General features: G+C 43.1%; 2 protein-coding genes across 2 annotated transcripts; one reads left to right on the top strand and one right to left on the bottom strand.

Annotated features, from left to right (window-relative positions):
• The first annotated feature begins 1,258 nt into the window (after positions 1 to 1,258).
• On the top strand, positions 1,259 to 13,693 carry slc24a5 (solute carrier family 24 member 5). Its single transcript, XM_061814181.1, has 9 exons — positions 1,259 to 1,585; positions 3,567 to 3,746; positions 5,735 to 5,818; positions 5,925 to 6,028; positions 6,139 to 6,239; positions 7,735 to 8,021; positions 9,258 to 9,464; positions 11,264 to 11,365; positions 13,227 to 13,693. The coding sequence occupies exons 1-9, from the start codon at positions 1,423 to 1,425 to the stop codon at positions 13,547 to 13,549; spliced, it is 1,551 nt and encodes a 516-aa protein (XP_061670165.1). The 5' UTR covers positions 1,259 to 1,422; the 3' UTR covers positions 13,550 to 13,693.
• Positions 13,694 to 14,245: 552 nt separating this feature from the next.
• myef2 (myelin expression factor 2) lies at positions 14,246 to 23,699 on the bottom strand. Its single transcript, XM_061814673.1, has 16 exons — positions 23,522 to 23,699; positions 22,417 to 22,619; positions 21,667 to 21,719; positions 20,964 to 20,971; positions 20,779 to 20,872; positions 20,501 to 20,689; positions 20,214 to 20,367; positions 20,071 to 20,120; positions 19,936 to 19,996; positions 19,593 to 19,685; positions 19,204 to 19,248; positions 18,309 to 18,404; positions 18,102 to 18,197; positions 16,158 to 16,327; positions 14,809 to 14,860; positions 14,246 to 14,620 (listed from the first exon to the last, which is right to left on the bottom strand). Exons 1-16 carry the CDS (start codon positions 23,632 to 23,634, stop codon positions 14,457 to 14,459), a joined length of 1,641 nt encoding a protein of 546 aa, XP_061670657.1. The 5' UTR covers positions 23,635 to 23,699; the 3' UTR covers positions 14,246 to 14,456.
• Between the last annotated feature and the right edge of the window lie 2,610 nt (positions 23,700 to 26,309).

The raw sequence follows: 26,309 nt of genomic DNA, 5'->3' as shown, positions 1-26,309 counted from the left end.
CGCAAACCGGCAACCCTCCAGTTGCAGGTACTCTTGCCCCCTAATCCACACTGCCCAAAAATCCATCCATTTTCTTCACCGCTTATCCTCACGAGGGTCCCGGGGAGTGCCGGAGCCTATCCCAGCTGTCAGCGGGCAGGAGGTGGGGGTACACCCTGAAATGGTTGCCAGCCAATCGCAGGGCACACGGAGACAAAACAGCCGCACTCACAATCACACCTAGGAGCAATTTAGAGTGTCCAATTAATGTTGCGTGTTTTTGGAATTTGGGAGGGGACCGGAGTGTTCCACGCAGGCACGGGGAGAACAGCACTCTCCACACAGGCGGGGCCGGGATTGAACCTGGTTCCTCGGAACTGTGAGGCCAACGCTTTAGCAGCTGACCCACCGTGCCGCCCCTGCCGAAAAATGTTTTTCAAATTTCAAATTTTCTAATATCAATTGATAATCCATTGCAGCAGAGTTGACATGTTAAGGGTGACAAAACACACACATAAATCCCATCCATTCATTTTCTTAGCCGCTTATCCTCACAAGGGTTGCGGGTAGTGCTGGATTCCATCCTCAGATGGAAAGCGTTGGCCTCACAGTTCTGAGGTCCCGGGTTCAATCCCGGACCTACCTGTGTGGATTTTGCATGTTCTCCCCGTGCCCGCGTGGGTTTCCTCCACGCACTCCGTTTTCCTCCCGCATCCCAAAAACATGCAGCATTAATTGGACCCTAGGTGTGATCGTGAGTGCGGCTGTTTGTCTCTATGTGCCTTGCGATGTGCTGGCGGCCAGTTCAGGGCGTACCCCGCCTCCTGCCTGTTGGCAGCTGCGATAGGCTCCAGCACTCCCCGCGACCGTTGTGAGGATAAGCAGCAAAGAAAATGGATGGATGGATATTAACCAGAATTAAATCAATCAGATACAATTTCATGATGTCTTGGTGCCTCAAAGGAAGAAACCAAAGGCACTTTGTAGGGATTTTACCCTCACGTTTTTCATCTGCGGAAAATATGTTGCTGCGTTTGATAAAAGTCAAGTCTATCAAAGCAGACAATTGTTGCGGGGTGCATCACTGCACAATTTTGTGTCGTTTTACTCACTAGAGAATGTGATTCACTTGTGAAATTCTTTTGGTTGTAAATGATATTTTCAACACTTGACCACGACTCCCCCCCTGCCTGGAGTTCGTTCAGCTGGAACGACTCCCAAACTCGTGACCCCCCCCCACCCCCACCCCCACCCCCCGATTCTTCGGAACACAGCCGACCTTAAAAGATGCTTTCCCCGCTCCGGTACCCTCTTTCGTATTTTCAGTCCCTTCGTACTTTGTAGAATTGTAGTGTTTATGCGGCACATGTCATATGCCTGTATGACTTTTAGGAACTAACCCTTTTTTTTTCTTTTTTTTTTTTTGGGGGGGGGGGGACTCAAATGGCCATCAGTCAAGTTGAAGCTCCTCAGAGCAAGAAGAGAAAAGATTTTATACCTTATTTTTTGGGGTTTGTCCTGTTCCTGTATTGCGCCGTTCATCTTGTATCGTTCACAGCAAATCGAGTGGACTGGAGCCACACGATCAGGGTGCGCCGGGCACTTGGTAAGTAAATCACCTTTACATATTGGGATAACTATAAGTAAGATAACAAAAGTACATACACTGTACTTTAGTTGAAGTAGTAGTAGTACACATTGAACTGTACTGAAGTACACGCTTTCGAAACTTTTATACCAAGTACAACCTAAAGAAAGTACCTACCTGTTCAATTACCACCATCACCAAATATTAAAATACATTCACCTGTTTTTCCTTAGCCTGTATCAAAAATGAGAAAACGGTTTTATCTAAAAATGTCTGCAGGGTTTGAGCAGGTGTAATATCTCGGCTATGAAACGGCACGTTATAAATGCTTCGGCTTATTTCACGCCGCAAGTCTGAGTAACCGATTGTGGCCGCAGCAACTGTGGCGGCGTTTGCTTCGCGTCTCATTGGCGTGAAATTGTAATCAAACAGTTCCAACAATGATTTGGTTTAGAATTTGTCAGGGAGTATGAATTTAAAATAAATCAAGAGTGTGATTTATTGGATACAAAGAAAACCTTTCGCAGCTTGCGAAACCTCACTTGAAGGCCAAAGCTGGTATTCAAACCCAGAACCTTGGAAATGTGAGGCAGACGTCCCATCCACTAGCCTAGCGTGCTGCTGGGGTTAGAAGGCAACATCAGAACGTAATAAAATGCGTTACACAGTGAAGAAAATAAGTATTTGAACACCCTGCTGTATTGCAAGTTCTCCCACTTGGAAATCGTGGAGGGGTCTGAAATTTTCATCATAGGTGCATGTCCACTGTGAGAGAGAGAAATAATATAAAAGGAAAAATCCAGAAATCACAATGTCTGACTTTTTTTAACAATTTATTTGTATGATACAGCTGCAAATAAGTCTTTGAACACCTGCTTATCAGCTAGAATTCTGACCGTCAAAGACCTGTTAGTCCACCTTTAAAAGTCCACCTCCACTCCATGTATTGTCCTTGTCGTTAGCTGCATAAAGACAACCTGTCCACCCTGTACAATCAGTAAGACTCAAACTTGTAACACGGTAAAGACCAAAGAGCTGCTCAAAGACACCAGAGACAAAATTGTACAAGTCCACACGGCTGGAAAGGGCTCTTAATTTGCCAATGACCATTTGGGTGATACAGACGAGTCATGGGAGAAAGTTTTGTGGTCAGATGAGACCAAAATGGAACTTTTTGGTCATAATTCCACAAACCGTGTTTGGAGGGAGACGCATGATAAGTTCCATCCCAAGAACACCATCCCTACTGTGAAGCATGTGGGTGGTAGCGTCGTGCTTTGGGGGTGTTTTTCTGCACATGGGACACGACGACTGCACTGTATTAAGGAGAGGCTGACCGCGGGCATGTATTGTGAGATTTTGGGGAACAACTTCTTTCCCTGAAGATGGGTCGTGGCTGGGTCTTTCAACATGACAATGACCCGAAGCACGCAGCCAGGAAAACCTCGGAGTGGATCCGTAAGAAGCATATCAAGGTTCCGGTGTGGCCTAGCCAGTCTCCAGACCTAAACCGAATCGGAAATCTTTGGAGGGAGCTGAATCTCCGTGTTTCTCAGTGACACCCTAGAAACCTGTCTGATCTAGAGAAGATCTGAGAGGAGGAGTTGGGCCAAAATCCCTCCTGCAGTTTCTGCAATCCCGGTGAACAACTACAGGAAACGTTTGACCTCTGTCATTGCAAACAAAGGCTACTGTACCAAATACTAACATTGCTTTTCTCAGGTGTTCAAATACATATACTGCAGCTGTATCACACAAACAAATTGTTTGAAAAAAATCTTGCATTTTGATTTCCGTATTTTTCTTTTTAGATTATCTCTCTCTCTCTCTCGCAGTGGACATGCACCTACGATGAAAATTTCAGACCCCTCCACGATTTCTAAGCGGGAGAACTTGCAATACAGCTCGGTGTGCAAATACTTAAGCCTTTCGTCACTGTAATTACTGCCGTCGACGGTGAGGGTATTTTAAAGGTTGCCGAAACGAAATGCGGTTTCAGAGAACGAGACGGAATGCGTCGTACCTCAGTCGTCGGAATTCCCCGACGGCTTCTTCAGCGTCCAGGAGAGGAAGGACGGAGGCCTCGTCATCTACTTCATGCTCATTTTCTACATGCTGTTGGCCGTTGCCATAGTCTGCGATGACTACTTCCTCCCATCCTTAGAAGTCATCAGTGAGCGTAAGTTGGATTCAATAAACCTTAAAGTGTAATTTAAGATGTTTATGACTGTCGTAAATTGCTCTGCATCCACTGTGCTGCTTACAGAATATTTACACAATATTTAATGGTTGTTATGAGGTGCTGTAATGTATTAACCAGCCTTAGAAGTTAAAGCCTTCAATTTATTACAGTACTTTGTTCAGAATTTTGACTCATTCATCTCAAGTCCAGCATCAGATCAGTTTCTAATTACTGTAATTCCTCATATGGCGGGGATGGAGGGAAGTGTTTGCTTCCTGAACTCGAGAAAATATGAAATGTTTATTTCAGGTAAAGCCTTTTGTGCAGGCATTTTTATTTTTTTTTTAAAAAAGCATTTTAACAATGGTACCAAAGCAGTCGTCAAATATGGAATGTATCCCCTGTGTTTAGCCGGGTTATTTTTTTTTCCTGCGAGTCCCAACTGAATTTGGCAAACTTGAACAAAAATAAACTTGTTGAAAAACCTTTTGTAGATGGCAGAGTGAAATTGTTCCCAATAACGTTCATAAGGCAGAAATAAACCCAAAATACGAACCTCTAATATTCGGTGGGGGTAAGGGACCGACCTGAAAATCCCTTACTCTACTGCAATTGCCTATAGATGGTGATAAAGGGCTACTTTGGTGTAAATGAAGCTCCTCAACTCACTTTAACTGTGCCTTGGCACTAGGATCACCACCAGATGGCACCAAAGGGGGATAGAATCCCCACTACACATATACACGGAAAAATAAATAGAACATATTTAATGTTCAAACTGATGAACTTTGTTTTTAGGAAATAATCATTAACTTATAACTCTCTGGCTGCAACACGTTCTCAAATTCTATCGCATCTTCTTGTAACAACATTCACTCAACGTTTCGGAACTGACGACACCAATTTTTGAAGCTTTGTAGGTGGAATTCTTTCCCATTCTCACCTGATGTACACTTAAACTGTTCAACTTTCCGGGGTTTCCGTCATCGTATTTTACGCTTCATAATCCGCCACACATTTTCAACGGGAGAAAGGTCTGGACTGCAGGCAAGGCAGGCCAGTTTCGTACCCGCGTTCTTTTACTACAAAGCCACAGAATGTGGTTTGGCAGTCTTGCTGAAATAACACAGCCCCTATACCATCACACATCCTAACTTTTGAACTTTGCGTCCTTAACAGTCCGGATGCTTCTTTTCCTCTTTGGCCCGGAGGACACCCCGCCCACAATTTCCAAAAACAATTTGAAATATGGACTTGTAAGACCACAGAACACTTGCCGCTTTGCGTCAGTCCATCTTAGACAAGCTCGGCCCAGAGAAGCCGACGGTGTTTCTGGGTAAATGGCTTTTGCTTTGCATAGTAGAGATTTAAATTGGACTTACAGATGTAGTGCTGAACGGTAATTACTGACATCGGTTTTCTGAAGTGTTCCTCAGTCCATGTGGTGATATCCTGACGTTGGTTTTTGATGCAGTGGCGCCTCCAGTTCTGCTTCCTGTTGTCTCTTCAGCGCCATCTTCTCTAATCCTTACATCATGGCCGGCCTCACCACTGTTTTATAGACTTTGCCCGTCATCCTAGCGGAGACTCTTCTGACACATAGAACACCAGACACCTTCCGCCAACTGTTCCACCCCGCACACTGTCCATTGCTCTGTATAGTTGACCCCAACTATTTGAAGACGTCCACCCTCGCTATCTCTTCTCCCCGGAGCTTCACTCTTCCCCCACCGCCCCTCTCATTCATGCACATATACTCTTCGGCTAAATTCTAAGTTCATGATTTGCTAAAAACGAAGTGTACCAATGTGAACACTTTGTATTGTATTCAATTTAATGTCGGTACAACATGATTTGCACATCATTGCATTCTGTTTTTGTTTATCACAACATCCCAACTTCATTGGATTTGGGGTTGTACATTGTCATTTTTTTTTGTTTGTTTGTTTGTTTTTTTTCTTGTATACGATTCTTTTGTGTCTCAGGTTTGGGACTGTCTCAAGATGTTGCGGGTGCCACGTTCATGGCCGCTGGGAGTTCCGCACCTGAGCTGGTGACAGCATTCCTGGGTAAACATAAGCATGTGTTCAAATTACAATTAAAAAAAAAAAACGGATGAACTTCTTTCGTTTTCAATTTACTTACCTTTTTTTTTTAATCATTGTGATGTCCCAGGTGTTTTTGTGACAAAGGGGGACATTGGGGTCAGCACAATAGTGGGCTCAGCTGTCTACAACCTGTTGGGTATCTGCGCTGCATGTGGACTCTTGGCCTCTATGGTACACAACGACATTTTCCAGTACATCCACATGTTGACCTACTTAGCTACTACTGTAAAAGATTGTTATTTACAAAAGCTGTAAATGATGTTTTTGTTTCCTCTTTGCAGGCCGGACGTCTCAGCTGCTGGCCGTTGTTCAGGGACTGCTTGGCATACGGCATCAGTGTCGCCGCCGTTATTGCCATAATTTCTGATAACAAGGTGTACTGGTGAGTGAGTTTGACGATAAAAGGACGCGAGTTTGACGCGCTCGTAAAACACAGCAGATGCTGATTGTGTCTCGTGACAGCGAGAACACGAGCAGTATAGAAAATACATCGTAGACCCATTTTTAAGTTTATGGCAGTGATAGTACCGTCCGATAAATGTCTCTTTTATCTTCTCATATCAGATGTGTTTCTCCGATCAAGATATGAGTTTGGTTTATAAATGAGATTTCAAACATAAGGTTTACACATGATGAGATTTCAAACATAAGCCAGAAACAAGTCGTGCCATGGTCTTGAACCCTGCTAAGGTTCGAACGAGAGGTGCAACAATTAATTGATTCAGACAACTAACGGATTTTCAAGTTAAAACTATTTTGCAGAACAGATTTCTGATTTCTGTAGTCCTCCATGTAAGATGACTCATTATCTTGGTGTTCAATCAAAAGAAGACATTTTCAAACGTCCTCTTTGACATAACAATAACAATAACAACATTTTTGCTGTTTCTCTGACAGGTAAAGATGCAATGTAGTAAATTATAATCAATTTGTTTATTTGCTGCACTGTCAATCAGGAAAAAAAATCTTCTTTTGAATGAAGATGGATTTTTTTAAATCCAATTCATAATTAATTGAAAAAAAATCATTTAATGTCAATTTTAAAAATATGTTTGCTACCTGTGAGATCAATGAATGGGCAATGTAATACTTCATGAACCCAAAAAAATGACATCTTGATCCAAAGAGATTTGATAGTGATACCAACATCCGAACATCTCTCTGAAATTGCCTTCAACACGATCAACTATTAAATTTGTGTATTACAGCTTCTGAACCTGCATAAATTAGACAATTTTTGGTGGCATCGGTTTAGATTTGACGGCTCGGTTTTATTTTAAATGTGATGTGGGGAAAAAAGTTAATGTTGGCATTTTTTTAACAAACTTCTGATTTTCACAAGAAGAAAGCAAGGAACCATGGAAGAATAACTTTCAGTCACAAACATTCAGACGAGGGATTAGCATAAGTAACCGATTAATCATTCGATGAGAATTTTGTGTATTAAATGTGAAGATGTTTCAGAAACAAGAGTATATAGTGTGATTGAGACTCCCGCGACCCTTGTGAGCATACGCAGCTTGGACAATGGACATGGAGACACAGCTAAACAGGCTTACAATTGCCTAAAGATACCACAAGATGGCACAATTCGCATTAGACAGAGCTATGGCCTGACTAAGTGAAGTTCCTCTGCTCCCTTCAGCATAGTTCTTAAGCCGAAGGTTCCACAAGATGATATGAAAGAAATACTTAAGAGGTTTGGCCTGAGCACAAAAACAGCAAATGCATTCCCCCCAAAAATCCACTATTCGTGTATTCGAATCGCAAATATGCGTCAGAACGAGACTTGTGTCATGTCATGTCAGCGACGGGACTACATCCACATCGAACTCGGTTTTGATCATTTATCAACCACACTTACTCTTACTTCCCAGGTACGATGCCGCCTGTCTTTTGCTGGTCTACGGCGTCTACATCGTAGTCCTGTGCTTTGACCTTCGCATCAGTGAGTTTGTCTTGAGGAAGATCAGCCCTTGCTGCACCTGTCTGGGAAGAGGCTCAGGTGAGAAGAGCGAGACGCGACCCCTGATGGGCCTCTGGCACGATGACACCAGCCTCCGAGTCCACAGCCGCTCCAGGACGGACAGTGGAATCTTCCAGGATGACTCGGGATACTCCCATCTTTCTCTCAGCTTGCATGGCCTCAATGAAATTGCAGATGGTGAGATTTTGTTTTGCAATCACTACTCCTTCGCGCACTGAACAATCAGATGTGATGAGGCTTAGCGAGGGAGGTGACTGAAAATAAGAGCTCACTGTAAAGATGAGAGACCACGATTGGTAGACATGCTGTCTCCATACACTGTATTTGTATATTGTTCTGTGAAGATCAGCCAGGAAGAAAATGGAGTTCTTAAGCATAATAATCGGAAAACCGAATGACCCTGTTATCAGAAATGTGTTTCCGAAGACATTGTACAGCACATTAATTGGTGAAAGCGCGCAAAGACTGACAACTACAGCATTTACAGTAATATTCAGTTGTGGCGATATAGCACTCAACTGTTCCGTCACTATTTCAGTTCTCCAGGTTTTTGGGTGTGATTAAAACAAGGCCCAGTGAGGCACTTTGGAGTCCGTCATGAACTGCCCCTTTCCCATTCTGTATGAACTTTAGCACTTTTGTTTGCTTCAGGTACGGCTGGGTCGCACGTGACGTCACGCTTGTTCATCCGGGTAATTGACCGCCATCGTTGCAGACGAGCAGTCAGCTGTCCGTCGTCATCATGGCAGATTTTTGTTGCGTCTACGGATGTGGAAATCACGGAAATGGAGACATTGGGAAGCGATTTATCCCGTGTTCCAAAGACTAGATTGGATGAAGGAGATACAATGGAGTTATCAAAAAACGGCAACAAAAGTGGCTCGCAAATATACGACGTGCAGATCTGAGCGAACCTCGAGTACACGAGACAAATGGTTATTTGAAAGTCTGTTCTCATCATTTTGTAAGCGGTAACCATGCGTATTTCTGGTGTCGGGACATTCTACTTCAGGGAAGTCTTTCAGATCCTTTGAAAGTACGTCGTTTTTGGAGAGTATACGGATCGATATCCTTACAGTGTTTGGTCTTCTGTAAATATTTAGCTTTGGCGACATCATCGAGTGAATTAAAGTGGGCGGAAAACATCCGCCGCCCGGCGCTTGCACATAGGTCTGTGGACGTTGCCACGGTGATGTCGTCTGCAACGCCTAGCTTGTCTGTAGAAATGGCGGCGATTATCACGTGATTGCAACCCAAGGATTGTCAGGGGCACCATCAATGTGAAGTTAGCTTGCTAGCTATAGCTACAGTCCAAAACTGAATCTTCCTTTTGGAAAGTGGAACACCTTTTGGAACACCTTCTTTGAGGAGGTTTAAATACTTTGACGCTTATTGTGTCCAATCTACACACAGAGCATAAAGGTGTATTTGCTGTGCCGGAGAGCGACTTAAAAAGGATCCTGTGGGTTTTGTCTCTACCGATCATCGTCCTGCTTTTCCTGACCGTCCCCGATTGCCGAAGGCGGTTCTGGAAGCGGTGGTTCGTCGTCACCTTCGTCATGTCTGCAATCTGGATCTCGGGTTTCACATACGTCCTGGTGTGGATGGTCACTGTTGTCGGTAAGCGGTCACAGCTTCCCTCGGGAGCTTCAGGTCAAAATGCACACTTTGTGGATCACAATGTTTGGAACTTGAGAAAAAAGATCTCAAGAGGAAAATCACATGTCGGTCTGTTGGCTTCATTCCTGAGATGCCAAGGTCCTGGAAGGATGAGAGCGTGGGGGTGTGTTGCAACTCCGGTGGAGCATGTGCTGACCCAGACACTGTAGGATTACAGTCCACTCCACCTCAGGGAGCAGTCATGTGAACACCGGGTGCTCACGTAGCGTTCCCCCCACGGCCACGGCTCCCAGAACGGCTTTGGCTATGATCGAAAGGGGGGCAAACCTCATCATGTGACGGCGCTCAGTCTACTGAAGTATAATGAGATTATTATCCCGCAGTCGTCAGATCGGCTCTCGTGGGAGGAGTCTTGTGAAAGAGTAGACATGAGACCGAGTAGGTATAACGCACATTTATACAGTGCGGGATTGTTTCCCTGTGGATCAGCTGTGTGCGGTGGCATGACCTCTCATTTAAATAAGTTGGGCTTCAAAGGCTCATCTACGCACTGCTAATAAAATATATTCAACGGCTGTCATTATAACATTCTTAACATTATTTGGAGTAGCGTATGTAAGACTAACAAAGACTTTAATGCGGTAACAGACATTGTTACACTTGTCTTGTTTCCTTTGGCAAAGTCTATTAATGTACATTGGAACCACGTAAGGTCAAAAGCTATCGTTTGCATGATGATTGAGTTAAACTGTCATCAAAATAAAACTTGTGAAGTGAAAAACCCGATTTTAAGATTCTTAACTGTCCACCATAAACAGAAGTTAACCTACTGTATAAGGTGTATACTCTCTCATTGGTGTGTAAGTTGGTATTTTTACGTACCTGGCTTGCACGTTTGTCTTTGTAAAGAGGGAGCTGAGTCGACAGATGAAGCTCTCAATTTACCAGTCGATCTACGTTCCTCCCCTCACCTATGGGCATGAGCTGTGGGTCGTGACTGAAAGAACAAGATCCCTGATACAAGCGGACGAAATGATTTTCCTCCGCAGGGTGTCCGGGCTCTCCCTTGGAGAGTAGGTGAGAAGCTCGGTCATCCGGGAGGGGCTCAGTGTCGAGCCGCTGCTCCTCCGCATTGAGAGGGGCCAGATGAGTTGGCTGGGGCATCCGATTCGGATGCCTCCCAGGTGAGGTGCTCGGGGCACGTCCCACCGGAAAGAGACCCCGAGGACGACCCAGAACACGGTGGAGAGACCATGTCTCTCGGCTGGCCTGGGAACGCCTCGGGATCCCTCCGGAAGAGCTGGAAGAAGTGGCTGGGGAAAGGGAAGTCCGGGTATCCCTGCTAAAGCTACTTCCCCCGCGACCCGACCTGGAAAAGCGGTAGATACTGGATGGATGGACTTCCTGACACACCCCTTACACGTACCCGGCCAGTTAGCGCGTATTCACTCTTTGAAGTCAGCTGGGAGTTAGAATTCCCAGAATGTGTATTTTTCCTGCGACACATCACACTACAAATATCAAATTTATCATTGTAAAGAAAATGGGAACGTGTTTCTGTAATCGCTAATCGTTCTATTACGTATTATTAAAATGAAAATACTGTAGTTATGGGCGAAAGTGTTTGGAAGTCCATCAGAAGAACGACCGTGAGCCAACTGTTGATTAGCGTTGCCCAGCAACCATACTTGGGCTCTATAAAAAGTCATCAGCTTTATACTTTGTTCATGTTAATTTCGTGATACTGTACCATGACATGAAATTTAAGGATTTCTTCTTTTTTCAATGTGTTCAAACAGGTGAGACACTTGGCATTCCTGACACAGTGATGGGACTCACTCTGCTTGCAGCTGGAACGAGTATACCTGACACTGTCGCCAGTGTTATTGTGGCCAGAGAAGGTAAGAATTTGCCGTACAGTACGAGGTGTCAGAAAAAATACAAAAAGCTCCACTGCCATTTTTGTTTAATGTGCAAGAACAGCCAAGAGTTCTGGCACAACATTTCCCATCTGACAGTTTCTGGCTGAAAAGACAAAAACCTTGCCATGCTAGTGATTTTCCCTATTTACCCAACCTGGTAGTGGCTTATTATCATTAATATTATTTTTACTACCCCCCCCCCAGGGGTGGTGCGTGAAATTCAAGATTATTTTGATGGGTAAAAGATGTTTGGTTTTTAAATTGAGTAGTGCCTGAAGCTATGAGTGCCCTGACTTACGAGCTTTTCAAGATACAAGCATCACTCGACCAATTTGGAATCTCGAGACGGGAACAAATATTTTAACCGTCAATACTTATGTCCCATATAAGAACAAGGAACATCAGGGAGCCAGATTCAGAGCTTGCATTTTCAGTCTTTGCAGCAGGTTACGTGGGAGAGCAAAGGTTAGCAGTTTTACATTGTTTAAAAATAAAAAGGCTAAAACACCTCCATTGTTGTAATGTCTATTTTAAAGAGAAATAATAAAAAGATAGTAATGAGACAACTGAACAAAATTTAAACTTTGTTTCAGTTCAATGGGATCTATGCTGCTTTTTCCGGTATGCCCACCTGGAGGTAGTAATGATACAGTATATAGAGCTCGTGCACGTGACGCCACCATTTCTACGGCGCAATATTGCCGGTCAAACACGAGCTGCTCGACATTGTGGGAGACATTAAACCGTTGGAGAATATTTACAATACCAGAGACCTCTCATGCTGTTGGTTGTTTCATTTCAGGTCGGAAATATTCTTTTCAATCTCAAATTACCAAAAAGTATTTATAATGCCAGGAGAACAATGCGTATTACAAAAAAAAAAACTGTCGCAGAGGTTTAGACGTTAAGTGTAGCCGCATTTGCTTCCGTGTATGTTCCATGGAGACAACTCAAGTCCTTTTTCTTCTCCCCCCAGTCATAGTTAATGAATGCGAGTTTGTGTAAAACCAGGGGTCATTTATTTAAATATTGGTGTTTGTATTGAATACTAGCTGGGGGAAAAAAAAAAAAAAAAAAAAAAAAGATGGATTCCGGCAAAGGTTAAAAGTGTGGCCGAACACGCTTCCGCGTTCACGAGCCGTCAAAACCGTCACTATGTGGGATTTATTCCTGACTGAGAACAGACCCAGCAACGCTTTCAAACTCTTCCGTGTAAATCTCGACTTAACTCACCAGATCCATGTGTAGATTCAGTTGTCCAAGACAAGCGGAACCGAATTAACAGTCCAATTTCTTATTGACGAAAACATCGACTTACGGGTCCTCTATGCCGAGTTTATCTAATTTTTCCACGTGCCTCCATTTATTTTCACCTTCTAAATGTCTAATGGTATCGGATAAGACTGTGGGCATCGAGCTGTAAGACATATTTTCAAGTCGTCTCCAACCGACTTAGCATTGAATAATGCTTTGCTAGACCGGCAATACGGCGACGTTATCTTAAGTCACGTGATTTTATGACGTAGGTGCACGAGCTCTATACACGTAGTAACACAAGACATGGCGTTTCCCATTGTCATTACTTCAAATGGAAAAGTGGCAAACAATTTCAAACCTCTTTTCTGAATATTCATTAATTATATCTGCCAAACTACTGAATGTTATGGAGTCGTTCTGTCGTCAGGCAACACTTTTATCTCCAGTTGGTAGTTACGACGGCTCGTATCTCGAAAACAAGTCATCACTTGTATCAAGGCATCAAACTATCATTTGTGACACCAGTCCTGCAATCTCATATTTTGCTGATTTCATTTTATGATTACTTCCCACCTCCCAACAGGGAAAGCCGACATGGCCATGTCCAACATTGTGGGCTCCAACGTCTTCGACATGCTTTGTCTGGGTTTGCCGTGGTTCATCAAGACCGCATTTGTGGACACCGACAACCCCGTGGAGGTCAACAGCAACGGCCTCGTTTTTGTTTCCGCAACGCTCTTGCTTTCCATCCTTTTCCTCTTCGTGGCCGTCCATGTGAATGGTTGGAAACTGGACTGGAAATTGGGCGTTGGCTCCCTCATTTGCTACATCGTCTTTGCTACTCTGTCTATCCTATACGAGCTGGGGATTATTGGGACTAATCCTTTAAGACTGTGTAGCGACTGAAATACAACCCCCCTCCCGTTGGCCCAAAGCCATTTTACAAAGACTGTTGAGAAAACGTCCCAAGCAAAGTTCCAACTTGTGCATTCTTACCATTAAACCTGCTGTGCCATAGACGGTCCACATCACTTCATCTCAGGAAGAGAACCAAAGATCACGTGTTGTTAGTGTAGCTGTACTAGGTAACCACGATGTGAAACTTCCTCCAGTGCAGTCCCCTTTAAAGACTGAACTGACTTGAAATTACGTTCCTACAGGAGTGGGCTTTCTGTTCAGAAAGAAACATTAAAATAAAATGTTGACTGGGCTTAGTCCTCGTTTTTAAGCAGTAACCAAATATCAAACACTGAAAAGTTTTATGAGCAAGTTCTTATTGCCTGACGAGGAAAGACCATAAAACCTTTCACTTGCCGTCACCTTCCTCAGAACAATCGCATTGGAATGAGCTCACAAGGCCACAAGCACTTAACTGGACACCCCCACACCTAAAAAACTACCAAATACTGACCTGCAAATTAAAAAAAAAAAACATGCACAAAGTCAGCCTTAGTGTTCCGTGTGGAATGTAACCACACCAAAGAGGCCACTACAGGGCAGTGTTAGGCAATAGAGCAACACTCCAGATTTGGGTTGCACACTTAAGACTTTGAACCAAATAGACTTTTATAACTAGAAGGTTTAAAAATTAAAATGTTTATTTGTTCAAACAAACTGCCAGACAATTAAAAAAGGATTACAAAACAAAGATAAGAGGACCTATTGTTGTATATATTAACAGAAACAAATGAGTGTGAACTTTGATGAAGCAACGTCATTGTGTTTTTAAAACAAAACAAGAGCTCGCTGGCAAAAAGAGGCTTGAAATGTGGAAACGAGTGAGTGGGTTCTTACAAAAAAAAAAAAAAAAAGTCTAGGCATTACGATCAATACGGACGTCCACCTCTCGGCCATTGATCTTTGTTCCATTCATCATGCGGCAGGCTTTCTCTGCACTCTCAGGAGAGTCGAATCTGACAGTTCCGCAGCCCTTTGACTTGCCGTTCTCCATCTTAATGTCCGCAAACATCACATGGCCTGCAGCCAACAGGAAGAAGCAAAATTTCACACTATCATTTTTTTTTGTTTGTTTGTTTGCTACATCGTCAATGTGCTACGACAAAAGAATATTTTATGTGGTATGACTTACATAGTTAAATTGCCATAGGACATTAATGGTTTATTTTTAGAGAAAAGTGGGAGGGCGGTGGGGTGGAATAACATACCACAATGACTGAACTTCTCTTTCAGCTTTTGCCATGTGAGTTCGTAGGAGAGCTGCAAAGTACAACAGAGCGCAGTCATAGCAGTTAATATAATGTACCACATATGCCAGTTAATATGCATTTAAAGACCCTGCAAATTGAAGTACTGAGTTGTCAAAATACAGTGTTAAACTAATCCTTTTAACTGGATTTTTGAGGGTGTTATTGACTTTGGACTTTCTGGCGTGAAAGCCCTCCGCCACTACATAAGTACAGAGCCCCGTCATTCTATCTATGGCTATTTGGTAATAACTTTGCCCGTTCCTACCACTACACCGTCCACTTAGTTAGTCCACAACATGGAAAAAAAAAATGCATCTCTTCTGAAGTGTGATGCCACACAGAGCAAGGGAAGGTTACGCTGCTTTGTTCCCTAATTACAGCGACTAAAAAAATAAAAATAAATAAAAAATAAAAAAAAACATAGTTGGTGGCTCATCTCTGCCACGGAAGTGGACCGGACGGGGAGGCAGTTTGGCCGTGGCGTTGTCGTCGCTCGCTGGCGGCGTTTGTTTATTAGCACAGTGCCACAGAGAGGTGGATCAGGTGGGGAAGTGGTTTGGCCGTGATCCGTATATCATCTAAATATGGCTCGAAACAATAGGGTAATATTGCCCCGGTCACTTCACTCGGTTGTGAGATGTTTTCTTTGAAAAGAGCTTCCGTGTCAGATGAGGTGTGTTCGTCTCCCACAGTTGGGGCCACAGAATGTTTTCGATGGCGAATGTCACGGGCAGGAGATGCAGCCAATATGGTGACCACTTGGATGTCGAATGACATTTCCACAACTTAGCGAATGGATGACGCACTCTCCGCTCATATTTATTTTTTCGTGTAGATATTGATGTGAATAATCTTAATATCTATATATCTAATCTCTATTTGAGAATGTTTATAGTGATGACATTAGACCTTTAGGTGTTGATTAAACACAGCGGCACTATAGATATGTGAGCACATACCCAACTAACCTATCTGATTGACACCTGGAAAATGAGCGCAATTTCAGCATCCTCAGTGAACACGCCCACAGCATCGGAGAGCTCGGAGGTTTCTATTCATGAGTTATGTTTGTATTCATGCAAATTTGGCAGTCTTGTGAACAATACACTTCTCTGCGCTGGGACAATTTTTTTCCCCAGTTTACAGGGCCTTTCAAAACAGGACAATACATTTACCTGACTACATGATACAGCGGAGAAATATCTATACAGTGTAACCTTGGCTTTGGTACGATTATTTTTCTGCCGATATCCATCAGTTTTCATACATACACCTCAACCACAATCAGGTGGAGTTCTTGAACTTACATTTCGTACAAAGATCTGACAACCTCCTTTTGGCCCAAAGCCTCTGTCTGACATGCCCATCTGACCCGGGCCGCCACCTCCAAATCCTCGGTTCATGTCCATTCCTGACATTCCCATGCGGTCAAAGCCTGAACCCATGCGATCCATCCCCATACTGCCCATTCCAGAACCTGTGGTGAAATGACAGAAGAAAAAAAACTTCAAAAGAGGGGAAAACACCACAGGGTAGTAACTTAGGGATCCACCATGGTTCCACGCCTGCTTAGATAAATCAGGATCATCAATTCCTGAAAATAGGAACAAATAAATCCACAAATGAGTACTTCCATCTTTCAGATATTTGTGGTCATGATGGGTTATGTATGGAGGTATGTGTTGTGTTGATCCAGTATATCAGTCCCGTGACACAATTTGTACAGGAAGCTTTTACTTTTATAACAACCAATTACCACAGGTCAGAACCAACAAAAATAATATGACAAACACCGGAAACACTACTAGAGCTCATGCACCTACGTCATAAAATCACGTGACCTTTGCTTACCTCGCTATATTGCCGGTCAAGCAAAGCATTGCTCAATGCTAAATCGGTTGGAGACGACACGGAAATATCTCTTGTAGCACGACGCCCAGAGTCTTGTCCGATACCGTCAGACATTTAGAAGGTGAAAATAAACGACAGTATGTGGAAAAATTAGATAAACTTGGCATAGAAAACCCGTATTTAATGCCGAAATCGACATTTTCGCCGATAAGAAATTGGACTGTTAATTTGGTTCCGCTTGTCTTGGATAACTGGATCTACACATGGATCCGGTGAGCAAGTCGTCGAGATTTACACAGAAAAGTTTGAAAGCATATAAAAGTCTGGATGCATACGAATGCTTTGTTGCTGGATCGGTTCTCATCAATAAATCATAAATCCCATATAGTGACTGTTTTGACGGCTCGTGAAGTGTTCGGTCACACGTTAAACTTTGCCGGAATCCAATACAATATTTAAATAAATGACCCCTGGTTTTACACAAATTCGCATTCAGTAACTATGATTGAAAAAAATAAATAAAATAGGACAGACTCCAAGGAATGTACATGGAAGGAATTTTGGTCACACTGAACCTCCGTAAACCTCTGTGAAAGTTTTTTTTTTTTTTAACACGCATTGTTCTCAAATGAGCCAATTTGGCATTATAAATACTTTTTGGTCATTTGAGATTGAGAAGAATAATTCCTACCCAAAATGAAGCGATCACTACACAGGCGTGTGTGTATTTTGCTTGGGCATCATCCATCATGTTTAATTGCCGAAATCCATCGATATTTTCTGTTTTTTTTCAGCTGGTATTCCATAGAATGATGTCTTAGAAAATCTGAAACAACCAACAGCACGACAGGTCTCGGGTATTGTAAATATTCTCCTCCGGTTCAATCTCTCCCACAATGTCGAGCAGCTCTGTTTGACCGGCAATATGGCGCTGTGAAAATGGTGACGTCATGTGCACGAGCTCTATCGGCTCACCTGCACAAGCTAATGCAGTCCTACACTCCCACAGAAGTTGCCTGATAAAAGAGCTTTCAGTATGACTCAGCATAGTTCTACACCACTACGACGACAATAAAACTAGATTTTGCCAGTGTACCTAACGTTGTGGCCATTAAGTTTCGTTAAGGGGCTTATTCGAGGCCGATTTTGGTGTTTACTACTCTGCATGTTAAATTTCTGAAAACCTGATATCCTGGATGCCATATGACAATCTGTGAAAGTGTACCTAATCCAGTCCCCATGCCACCAAGGCCCATGCTTCCGCCAAAACCTCCACCTGATGGAGAGAGTGGGATTTGGGGCATGATGGGTCAAGAGTGCAGCAAGTCACAGCCATACACTGAGTGTCCACAAACTGACGAGTTCGCCTTGCAAAATTTCCCAAAAAGAATAGGACTTACCGATTCCTCCAAACGAATCTCCATATCCACGATTCATTGGCATGTCACAGTTGCCGAAATCACGATCCATTCCGCCCATTCTTGAACGGTACATATCTGTAAAGACAAATGCAGCGACTTTAACGGAAGGCATCACTAATCCAGAAAAAGCTCTTATGCTACACTGATCCTTGTTTTAGCAGCTTTAACAGCTGCGCAAACACTCACCGCCCATCCTGCCCATCGGCATCATGTCTCTTCCTCCAAAATTAACCATGTTGGCCATGTTATCCATGCCTCCAAACCCCCCACCAACACCCATTCCTGCCAGAACCAATCATTAGATGACAATTTAAAAGTCAATCCAACGACAGCAATCACTGACACGCGATGGCCAAAAACAAATAAATAAACTAAAAATAAAGAGAGATTTTAATGGCGGCACAGAGGCGCAACTGGTAAGAGAGTTGTTGGCCTCACAGTTCTGAAGACCAGGGTTCAAATCCCGGACCTGTGTGAAGTTTGCATGCTCTCTCTCCGTGCCTGCCTGGGTTTTCTCCGGGCACTCCGGTTTCGTCACACATCCCCAAAACATGCATTAATCATTAATTGGAGACTCTAAATAGCCTTTAGGTGTGATTCTGAGTGAGGGGCTCAATATCGAGCCGCTGCTCCTCCGCATTGAGAGGAGCCAGATGAGGTGGCTGGGCCATCTGACTCGGAAGCCTCCCGGACGCCTCCCTGGTGAGGTGTTCTGGGCATGTCCGACCAGAAAAAGACTCCGGGGACGAACCGGGACACGCTAGAGACCATGTCTCTCGGCTGGCCTGGGAACGCCTCGGGATCCCTCCAGAAGAGCTGGAAGAAGTGGCCGGGGAAAGGGAAGTCTGGGTAACCCCGCTGAAACTACTTCCCCTGCGACCCGACTCGGAGAAGCAGTAGAGAATGGATGGACGGATCGTATGATTCTGAGTGTAACTGCGTGTTCTATGTGTCCTGCGATTGGCTGGCAACCAGTTTAGGGAGTACCCAGCCACCTTCCCGATCTTAGCTGGGGTAGGATCCAAAATTCCCCCAACACTTGTGAGGATATGTGGCCGAGAAAATGTTTAAAAAAAATTACCAGCTCCAAGTCTGTTCATTCCACCATAATTTGGACCATCCATCCCTAAAAAACAATGGAAAAGTCAGACATATCGTTCTCAACAATTTCAACACGCACGCAACGCACACCAGGCGACTGAACCTCACACACAAAAATCAACTGACAAAACTCTGATAGCTATTTGAGGTAACACCTATCCTGCTTTTTTTTTTTATTTATTTGAACTACAACAACAAGGCGTGATTGTCAAGAAAGAAGCATCTTGCCCTGATAGCTCTAGCTACATAAAACCCACCTATGGTATTTAATGTTTTTTTTTTTAAAGGTCAGGCCAAAGCCATTTCTAATCTAAAAATATTGCTTTGGCGCCATCTTGTGTTTTACCAAAAATAATCAGACAATCATACCTCCTGGGCCCATGCCTCCTCCACTGCTCAGATGGTTGGCATTAATAGGCTGCCCTCCTGGTCCTAATCCCATTCCAATACCAGACAGACCTCCTGTGGACATTGGAAAAAGAGAGACATTTTTTCATCTTTACCGTATGCCTTTGCCACTCTGATTTAGATTTATGATTACGACTTCCCTGGAACATTTTATTTAATGAGATCTGGGTGTTTTGATTTAAGTGCCACTTTTATATTCACAGCAGCGGGTATTTATTCCCAATTTGAAAATGCTTAAATGCATGCTATCAAATGCTTGCTTGGGTCCTTCAACGCAATCAAGAGTTCAATCGAGCACACTCACGTGGTAATTGGGGTGTTTTTTCCATTTGCCGATAATCATCTGGGGGAATGGATTTCTCATCCTGTTCAAAGACAATTACATGTTTTTATTTGCCTTAGTGCCTTCAAATCAAGCAACTTGGTGCGAATGCCTTACCATTTTAACATGCATTTGTCTGTCAAAGAGCATCTGTCCATTGAACATGGCTGATTTTAGAGTCAAGGAGATGAGTCAAGAAGAAAAGAGTCTATTCATTCTTTTTTTTGGGGGGGGGGGGGGTCCCCAAATTTTAAAGATACATATGGCCTGCAGGGCCTCCAGCGGCTGCTCAAAAGTCACAGTTCCCATCCCGCGGCTCTTGCCGTCCTTGTCCTCTTTCACGTCAGCCCGTTTTACGACGCCTGCCATGTTGAACACTTCCTTGAGCTTCTTCCAGCCGACCTTGAAATCAAGCTGTAACATAAACCAAAAAGACGTCCTTTGGAGTCACAGTCCGATACCATCAGTATCCTTTTAACACTAGCACGATTAATAAAGCCGATCTGTCTGCCCAGTCGCGTGATCGTAACATTTTGTTTGTCCTCACATTGGCCACAAACACTGTGCTGCCCAGTCGACCTGTTTGCAATGCGTGCTTGATTTCAGGTGGAATGTTGGGATTGTTAGCGATGGAAGGGGGGATGTTCATTCCACTAGGGCCCATGTCCTGCCCCCTGCCTCCTTGCGGGCCTCCCATGCGCTGCAGCACACGTCGGGCGTGCTCCCCATCAGGGTCCTTGAATGAGAAGCAAATACAAAAGATTTATACTATAAATCAAAGTACATCCTGAGCTATGAATCTGAAATGTGTGGAAAAGTATTTACCTCCTTAATGTTGAGCGGCCTTCCACTCAAGTCATATTTATTCATAGTTTCTACTGCCTTGCTCACAAACTCTTCATCTTTGAAGTCCACAACACTGTTAGGTAGGGACACAAAGGCAACCATCGTGTTAAAGCAAGAAAATGCAAAATGACTTAAAAATGAATTGATACAAAGAGTTTTCTTACCCACAACCCTGACCAAGGGATATCACAAAGGTGCACGCCGTAATTCGTATAAATTAGAGGGAGGAGACAAAAATTAATTAAAGAAAGCCAAGGCATTTGACATTTTTAATTTATCTACTTTGTTCATTAATTTGTGGTAATGTTAATTTGGGACAAATATTACATATATGTATCACTGAAAATTTGTTATTATCAATGTATTTATTTTACACAAATCTGCATCAAAAAGTATTGGGTACTTGTTTTTTAATAGAAGCACACCTATACATCTTTTGTATGCATACATGGCATGAAAATTAAAAACATGAATTCGATATAATTCATAATCTTGCAAGAAAGAGTGTTTAATTCCCTTGGTGAGACATTTGGAGATGTAAGGGTTAATCGCCAAACAGATCAAAACAATCCACATGTCCCTTTGGAAAATAGCCAAAACTAACTTTTACACCAATTGAAATGACAACAACAAAAGCAAAAATAAAAAATACAAAAATGCCCTCTTGGAGGAGGAATTCATAAAGCTACTTTCCAAAATTCAACAGGACATCTCCCTTTCAAGTAAATGCCAATCATTAGCCAACTATCAGAGCACCTCCAGTTCTCGTAAGACCCAAAGGATCAGAACCTTCAAGAGCACTTGATTAAGGAGAGCCTGCTGAGGGCATTTAAAATCCTCGTGCAGCAAGTTGGCTACATCACTTACCCTTGACTTTCCTTCCGCATCCTTAAAGAGCTCCACGTATGTAACCTCACCGACTACATGAGACATACACAGGAAAAAAATACCAAAAAAAGAACAAAAAGGAATGTAAATCACCAAGTCATCAAGAGATGCCGTCGGCCATGGCAATGCCGCTAAAGCTGGAGATGTCCCGTTAATGGAAAAAAAAAAACAGACCAACATCCCGCCAGATAACACCACGCCTTTGTGGGCAGTGACCGAGACACCCAAAAAGGCCGAGGCCAGAGACACACGTGGCTACGTTCAACCTGGGAAATTCAAAACACTTCGACATAGTTCATGTGGTCAACAGATTCCGTTCGTAATTAACGCCATCTTTCAGCCTTCCAAAGGCATTTCTTAAGAAGTCAACAGTTCGTACGCGTAGTCAAGGATCGCTCTGCAACAGATGCAACAATGTCATACAGTCATATTCTACTTCACATATTTGAGATTAGCTAACAAAGCATGTGATACAATGTAATAGCCACCTTTTCTCACAGACATGTCACACCACTCTACATGAACACAATCCAAAGAATATTTAAACTCCATAGAATCAGATGACTACTTTCCTGCTATTTGAGCACTGCACGTCCAGAGAAAGGTTGGAACTACGACTACTACTAGAGACTGGATGATCCAACTGATAACGTACAATTCAGAACAGTAACAAAATGCTGAGGGGTAAAAAGAGGTTAAGGGTGCAAATCCCACCAAAGACACGCTTACCTTTATCGCGCATCAGATCTTTAATTGCCTGCCATTTCATGTCATAGGGGATGTTGCTGATGAACACCCGGTTCCTTTGACCACCCTTCTTTTCGCCACCATGTTTGTCTTTGTAAGGATGGTGGCGGCCTCCTCTTCTGCTTCCGGAGGACTTCTCTTTCCCTTCGTGTTTCTCTTTACTGGGCTTAGACTCTTCAGAATCCCTAAAACAAGACGGGAGAGGAAGGGGGAGTTTGCAAAGATGCCTGGTATATTTGAAATTGCAGATGGCCCTTGAAGGGTGCTAAAGTATGGTGAACCCCAAACACCAGAACTGGTTTTGTAGTTGGTTAAAGATGCCACAAAATTGTGGCAAAGCACTTAAAATTGTTTTTCCCTGCCCGGACAGGAGGAATAAAACCACAAAAGGTCATTCATCCCTGTAAATTGTGGTCTTGAGAATTTTTCTCGAGATTATTATGTATTTGAGGGAAATAACTAAACTAAACTTAACAAAAAGGCTGCGGTGTTTCGACGAGGTTTGAAATTGATTATTGTGATTTTTTTCTCATTATCAATGGGGGAAACTGATTCAAAGAGTTATAATCATGGTACTTCTGAATGATACATTGAAAAAAAACGTGAAATTTACATTTAACCTACCTGTGCATTTACCAATATGGAGTATTTTTTCATCAATACACTACTTTTGTTGTACGTTTGTTGCCAGACAGAAAAAAGTAAACAGATTGACGTGGATTAGAGGTTTCAGAGTAAAATGCTTAGAATGAACATATAGCTGGATTAACAAACTGTACATTTTAGAACATGTGCTAACAACGTCCGTTGACCTGATTTACCTCGCTTTGGGTTGTCGCTGGCGTACCCCTTCATCCTTTTCTGACAAATTTAATTTAAGGAGTCGTCTGCGAATTGATTCATAACCATTTTACAAATAAAGCGTTACAAGCAAGTTTTGTACAGACCGAGTGGATCGCACATCTCGACCTAACGGACCGGCTCAGCTAACAATGGTTAGCATCACAGGGACTCCATTTTAGCTTAGCTTGGAGCGCTTCATACATTCGGCGGAGAAGGCGAAAGAATATATGCTTCTTTCACTCACGTCTTGACGCCATTTGGGGTCTCGGGTTCGGGCTCGCTGGTGTCCGATTTGACCGACGGAGCGGGCTCCTCTGCCTTCGGCTCCTCGTCGAGACACGGGATGATGTCTTCCATGATCGGTCGCCGTTCCTAGTAACACGCAAGACGCCTTGACGCACTTTCAAACCAGTTGAAGCTAACCTGAAGTAGTCTCGCGGGATTTAGTAACTCTCGCGAGACGTGAGAGTTGTTGCCAGGCGGTGTGGGGGATTTTTTTTACAGCGTACTGTACATTATTTAATCTATCATACCCCCCAAAAGGTGGTGATTTAAACCTTATTTTATCTATTGTATTTAACGTGCGAGTTGGTCATCAGTATTTTACTTGGTTACATTTAGTAATCTATAGAAATTTCTGCATTTTGAACAAGGAGTAATTGAAATTTCATTTCATATCCACCGATTCCGGAAAGACCCAGAGGCAAAAATAAAATAATGCGATGCCAAAAGTTAATAAAAAAGACCATAGCAAACATGAATCACAACTCAGCTGGGCATCTAAACATATTCATATACTGTAATCATTTGACACATAAATACAGTTATATAATGTACTGTATTGGAACATCTGACTATTAACGTTGAAGAAAGAAATATGGAGCTGGTACCTCGCTTCACAGTACATCTTTTAGTCTTTTGGTATGAATCTGGAGTGCTGTAGTGATTCTTGCTCCAAACTCCAAACAAGATGATTCCAGCATTTATGAATTTCAAAACATCCATTCACATGTACATGTGAACCGTGAAGGTACAGTATCTGCAGCTATGATTCCATATTTTCTCTTGTGAAATCATCAAAGTTTTATTTGCATTTCATTTTGAACGCCTTATCCTGCATCACTTGCTCCGGACGGATTGCAACAGCATCATTTTATAACCACATCTTGAGTTGACCTGTGACATAGCAGCCAAGTTAACTTTTAACCTAACTTATATTTACCTCAAGGAAAATCTGGTCAATCAATGCGCCTTTTGTTGGTGTTACAATAGATACATGGATTCATAAAATCAAAAAAATAATCAATTTATTTGCTATTTGGGTTTTTCTTCTCCTAATAACCTTATGATTACTTCACAATAACATCATATAATCTCACCTTTAACAAGAGCACGGCCAAACATACTTCTTACTGAACCGAAATTAATTACTTCACGTCCATATACTGTAACATAGCTAAGTTACTTAAAGGCATTAATAATTGCTACTGTCAATTACATTTCCACTACCGCTTCTGTCTTTGTAATCTTGGGGGCAGATTATGACACTGTAAAAACAGGTGCGATACGAAGTTCATTAACATTAAAGGTATACAGTTACACGACCCTGAGATAAAAGTCTAATAGTCTTTATCCTTTTGTCCTATGGACGTAGGGTAGTCTTTATGCAACACATTTAGAGTTCAGTCACACAAGTCAAAAAAAAAAAAAAAAAGAATATAGTGCCATGAAAAAGTATTGGTCCCTGTTAGGTTTAAACCCAACCGCTGGACGAAATATACAAACGAAGGGACAAAAAGAGTTCTTCAATTTGGCCTGGGGAGAAACGCGTTTGGCTGACCAGCTGCAACTCCAACACCCGTTCTGAGTCAGCCTTACTGGTGTCCCCCTTTTTATTAGTTTCTCAAAACAAAGGGTCACAAGATTACAAAACAAATGGAGGAACAGGTGGCAATACCAACACAGAGATAAATACTAAAGTGAACATTTCTTCAAAGATGCAGCATTGTCCTAATAAATCTGCTTGAGATCAGCAGGTTTCTGATTTGCAGCATATTTATGGTGTTGTGGAGCGTCTGCTTCGAAGTCAGCAAGGGGATGCATCACCCTTCAAGGTGTCGCTGGGTCACACTGCGGGTCACACAGCCGCTCGCAAAGAGAATGATTTGGGCAAGGATGATGAATCAGATGCCCCAACTACCTCATCTGGCTCCTCTCAATGCGGAGGAGTAGCGGCTCGACACCGAGCCCCTCCCGGATGACCGAGCTTCTCACCCTATCTCGAAGGGAGACCCCGGACACCCCGCGGAGGAAACTCATTTCGGCCGCTTGTATCCGGGATCTTGTTCTTTCGGTCACGACCCACAGCTCGTGCTCATAGGTGAGGGTAGGAACGTAGATAGACTGGTAAATTGAGAGCTTCGCCTTTCAACTTAGCTCCCACTTTACCACAACAGACCGATACAAAGTCCGCATCACTGCAGAAGCTGCACCGATCCGTCTGTCGATCTCCTGTTCCATTCTTCCCTCACTCGTAAACAAGACCCCAAGATACTTGAACTCCTCCACTCGGGTAAGGATCTCATCCCCGACCTGGAGAGGGCACGCCACCCTTTCCCGACTGAGGACCATAGTCTCGGATTTGGAGGTGCTCATTCTCATCCCAGCCGCTTCACACTCGGCTGCCAATCGCTTGTAGACTCTATGAAATTCATTACACACACAATAACAATGACCATCTCCCACAAGGAATTCTTCATCCTCAAATCTGAGTCACTGCAGCACTACGACAAAAAAAAAAAAAAGAAGCCTCATAGCTGATATAAACTTGTACTGCATAACAGATGGCTGCTTCCATACTGCATGTCCTTTTCTGCCTTTTCTTCACTACAGTAAAACCACTGTACTTCACAGTAGTCTCTTCTGTCTCATCGTGTCCAAGAGCATCATAATTATCATCAGTTTGCAACAAACAAGCCTTGATGAGTGACGTTGTTGTGGTACCTTTGCAGTATTTACCCGGCCGGCACAAG

Source organism: Syngnathoides biaculeatus, chromosome 3 (genome assembly GCF_019802595.1).
Source record: "Syngnathoides biaculeatus isolate LvHL_M chromosome 3, ASM1980259v1, whole genome shotgun sequence".
In the NCBI taxonomy this organism is placed as follows: domain Eukaryota; kingdom Metazoa; phylum Chordata; class Actinopteri; order Syngnathiformes; family Syngnathidae; genus Syngnathoides; species Syngnathoides biaculeatus.
The sequence above is the reverse complement of the archived record's forward strand: the minus strand, read 5'-3'. Positions and strand labels throughout refer to the sequence as shown.

Coding starts and splice junctions, on each gene's coding strand:
- slc24a5 (XM_061814181.1), top strand. CDS start 1,423: ATGGCCATCAGTCAAGTTGAAGCTCCTCAGAGCAAGAAGAGAAAAGAT. Junction 3,747..5,734: donor CTTAGAAGTCATCAGTGAGC/GTAAGTTGGATT, acceptor TTTGTGTCTCAG/GTTTGGGACTGTCTCAAGAT. Junction 6,240..7,734: donor TCTGATAACAAGGTGTACTG/GTGAGTGAGTTT, acceptor CTTACTTCCCAG/GTACGATGCCGCCTGTCTTT.
- myef2 (XM_061814673.1), bottom strand. CDS start 23,634: ATGGAAGACATCATCCCGTGTCTCGACGAGGAGCCGAAGGCAGAGGAG. Junction 20,368..20,500: donor GCACAGTGTTTGTGGCCAAT/GTGAGGACAAAC, acceptor TTTATGTTACAG/CTTGATTTCAAGGTCGGCTG. Junction 14,621..14,808: donor AGAGAAGTTCAGTCATTGTG/GTATGTTATTCC, acceptor TGTTGGCTGCAG/GCCATGTGATGTTTGCGGAC.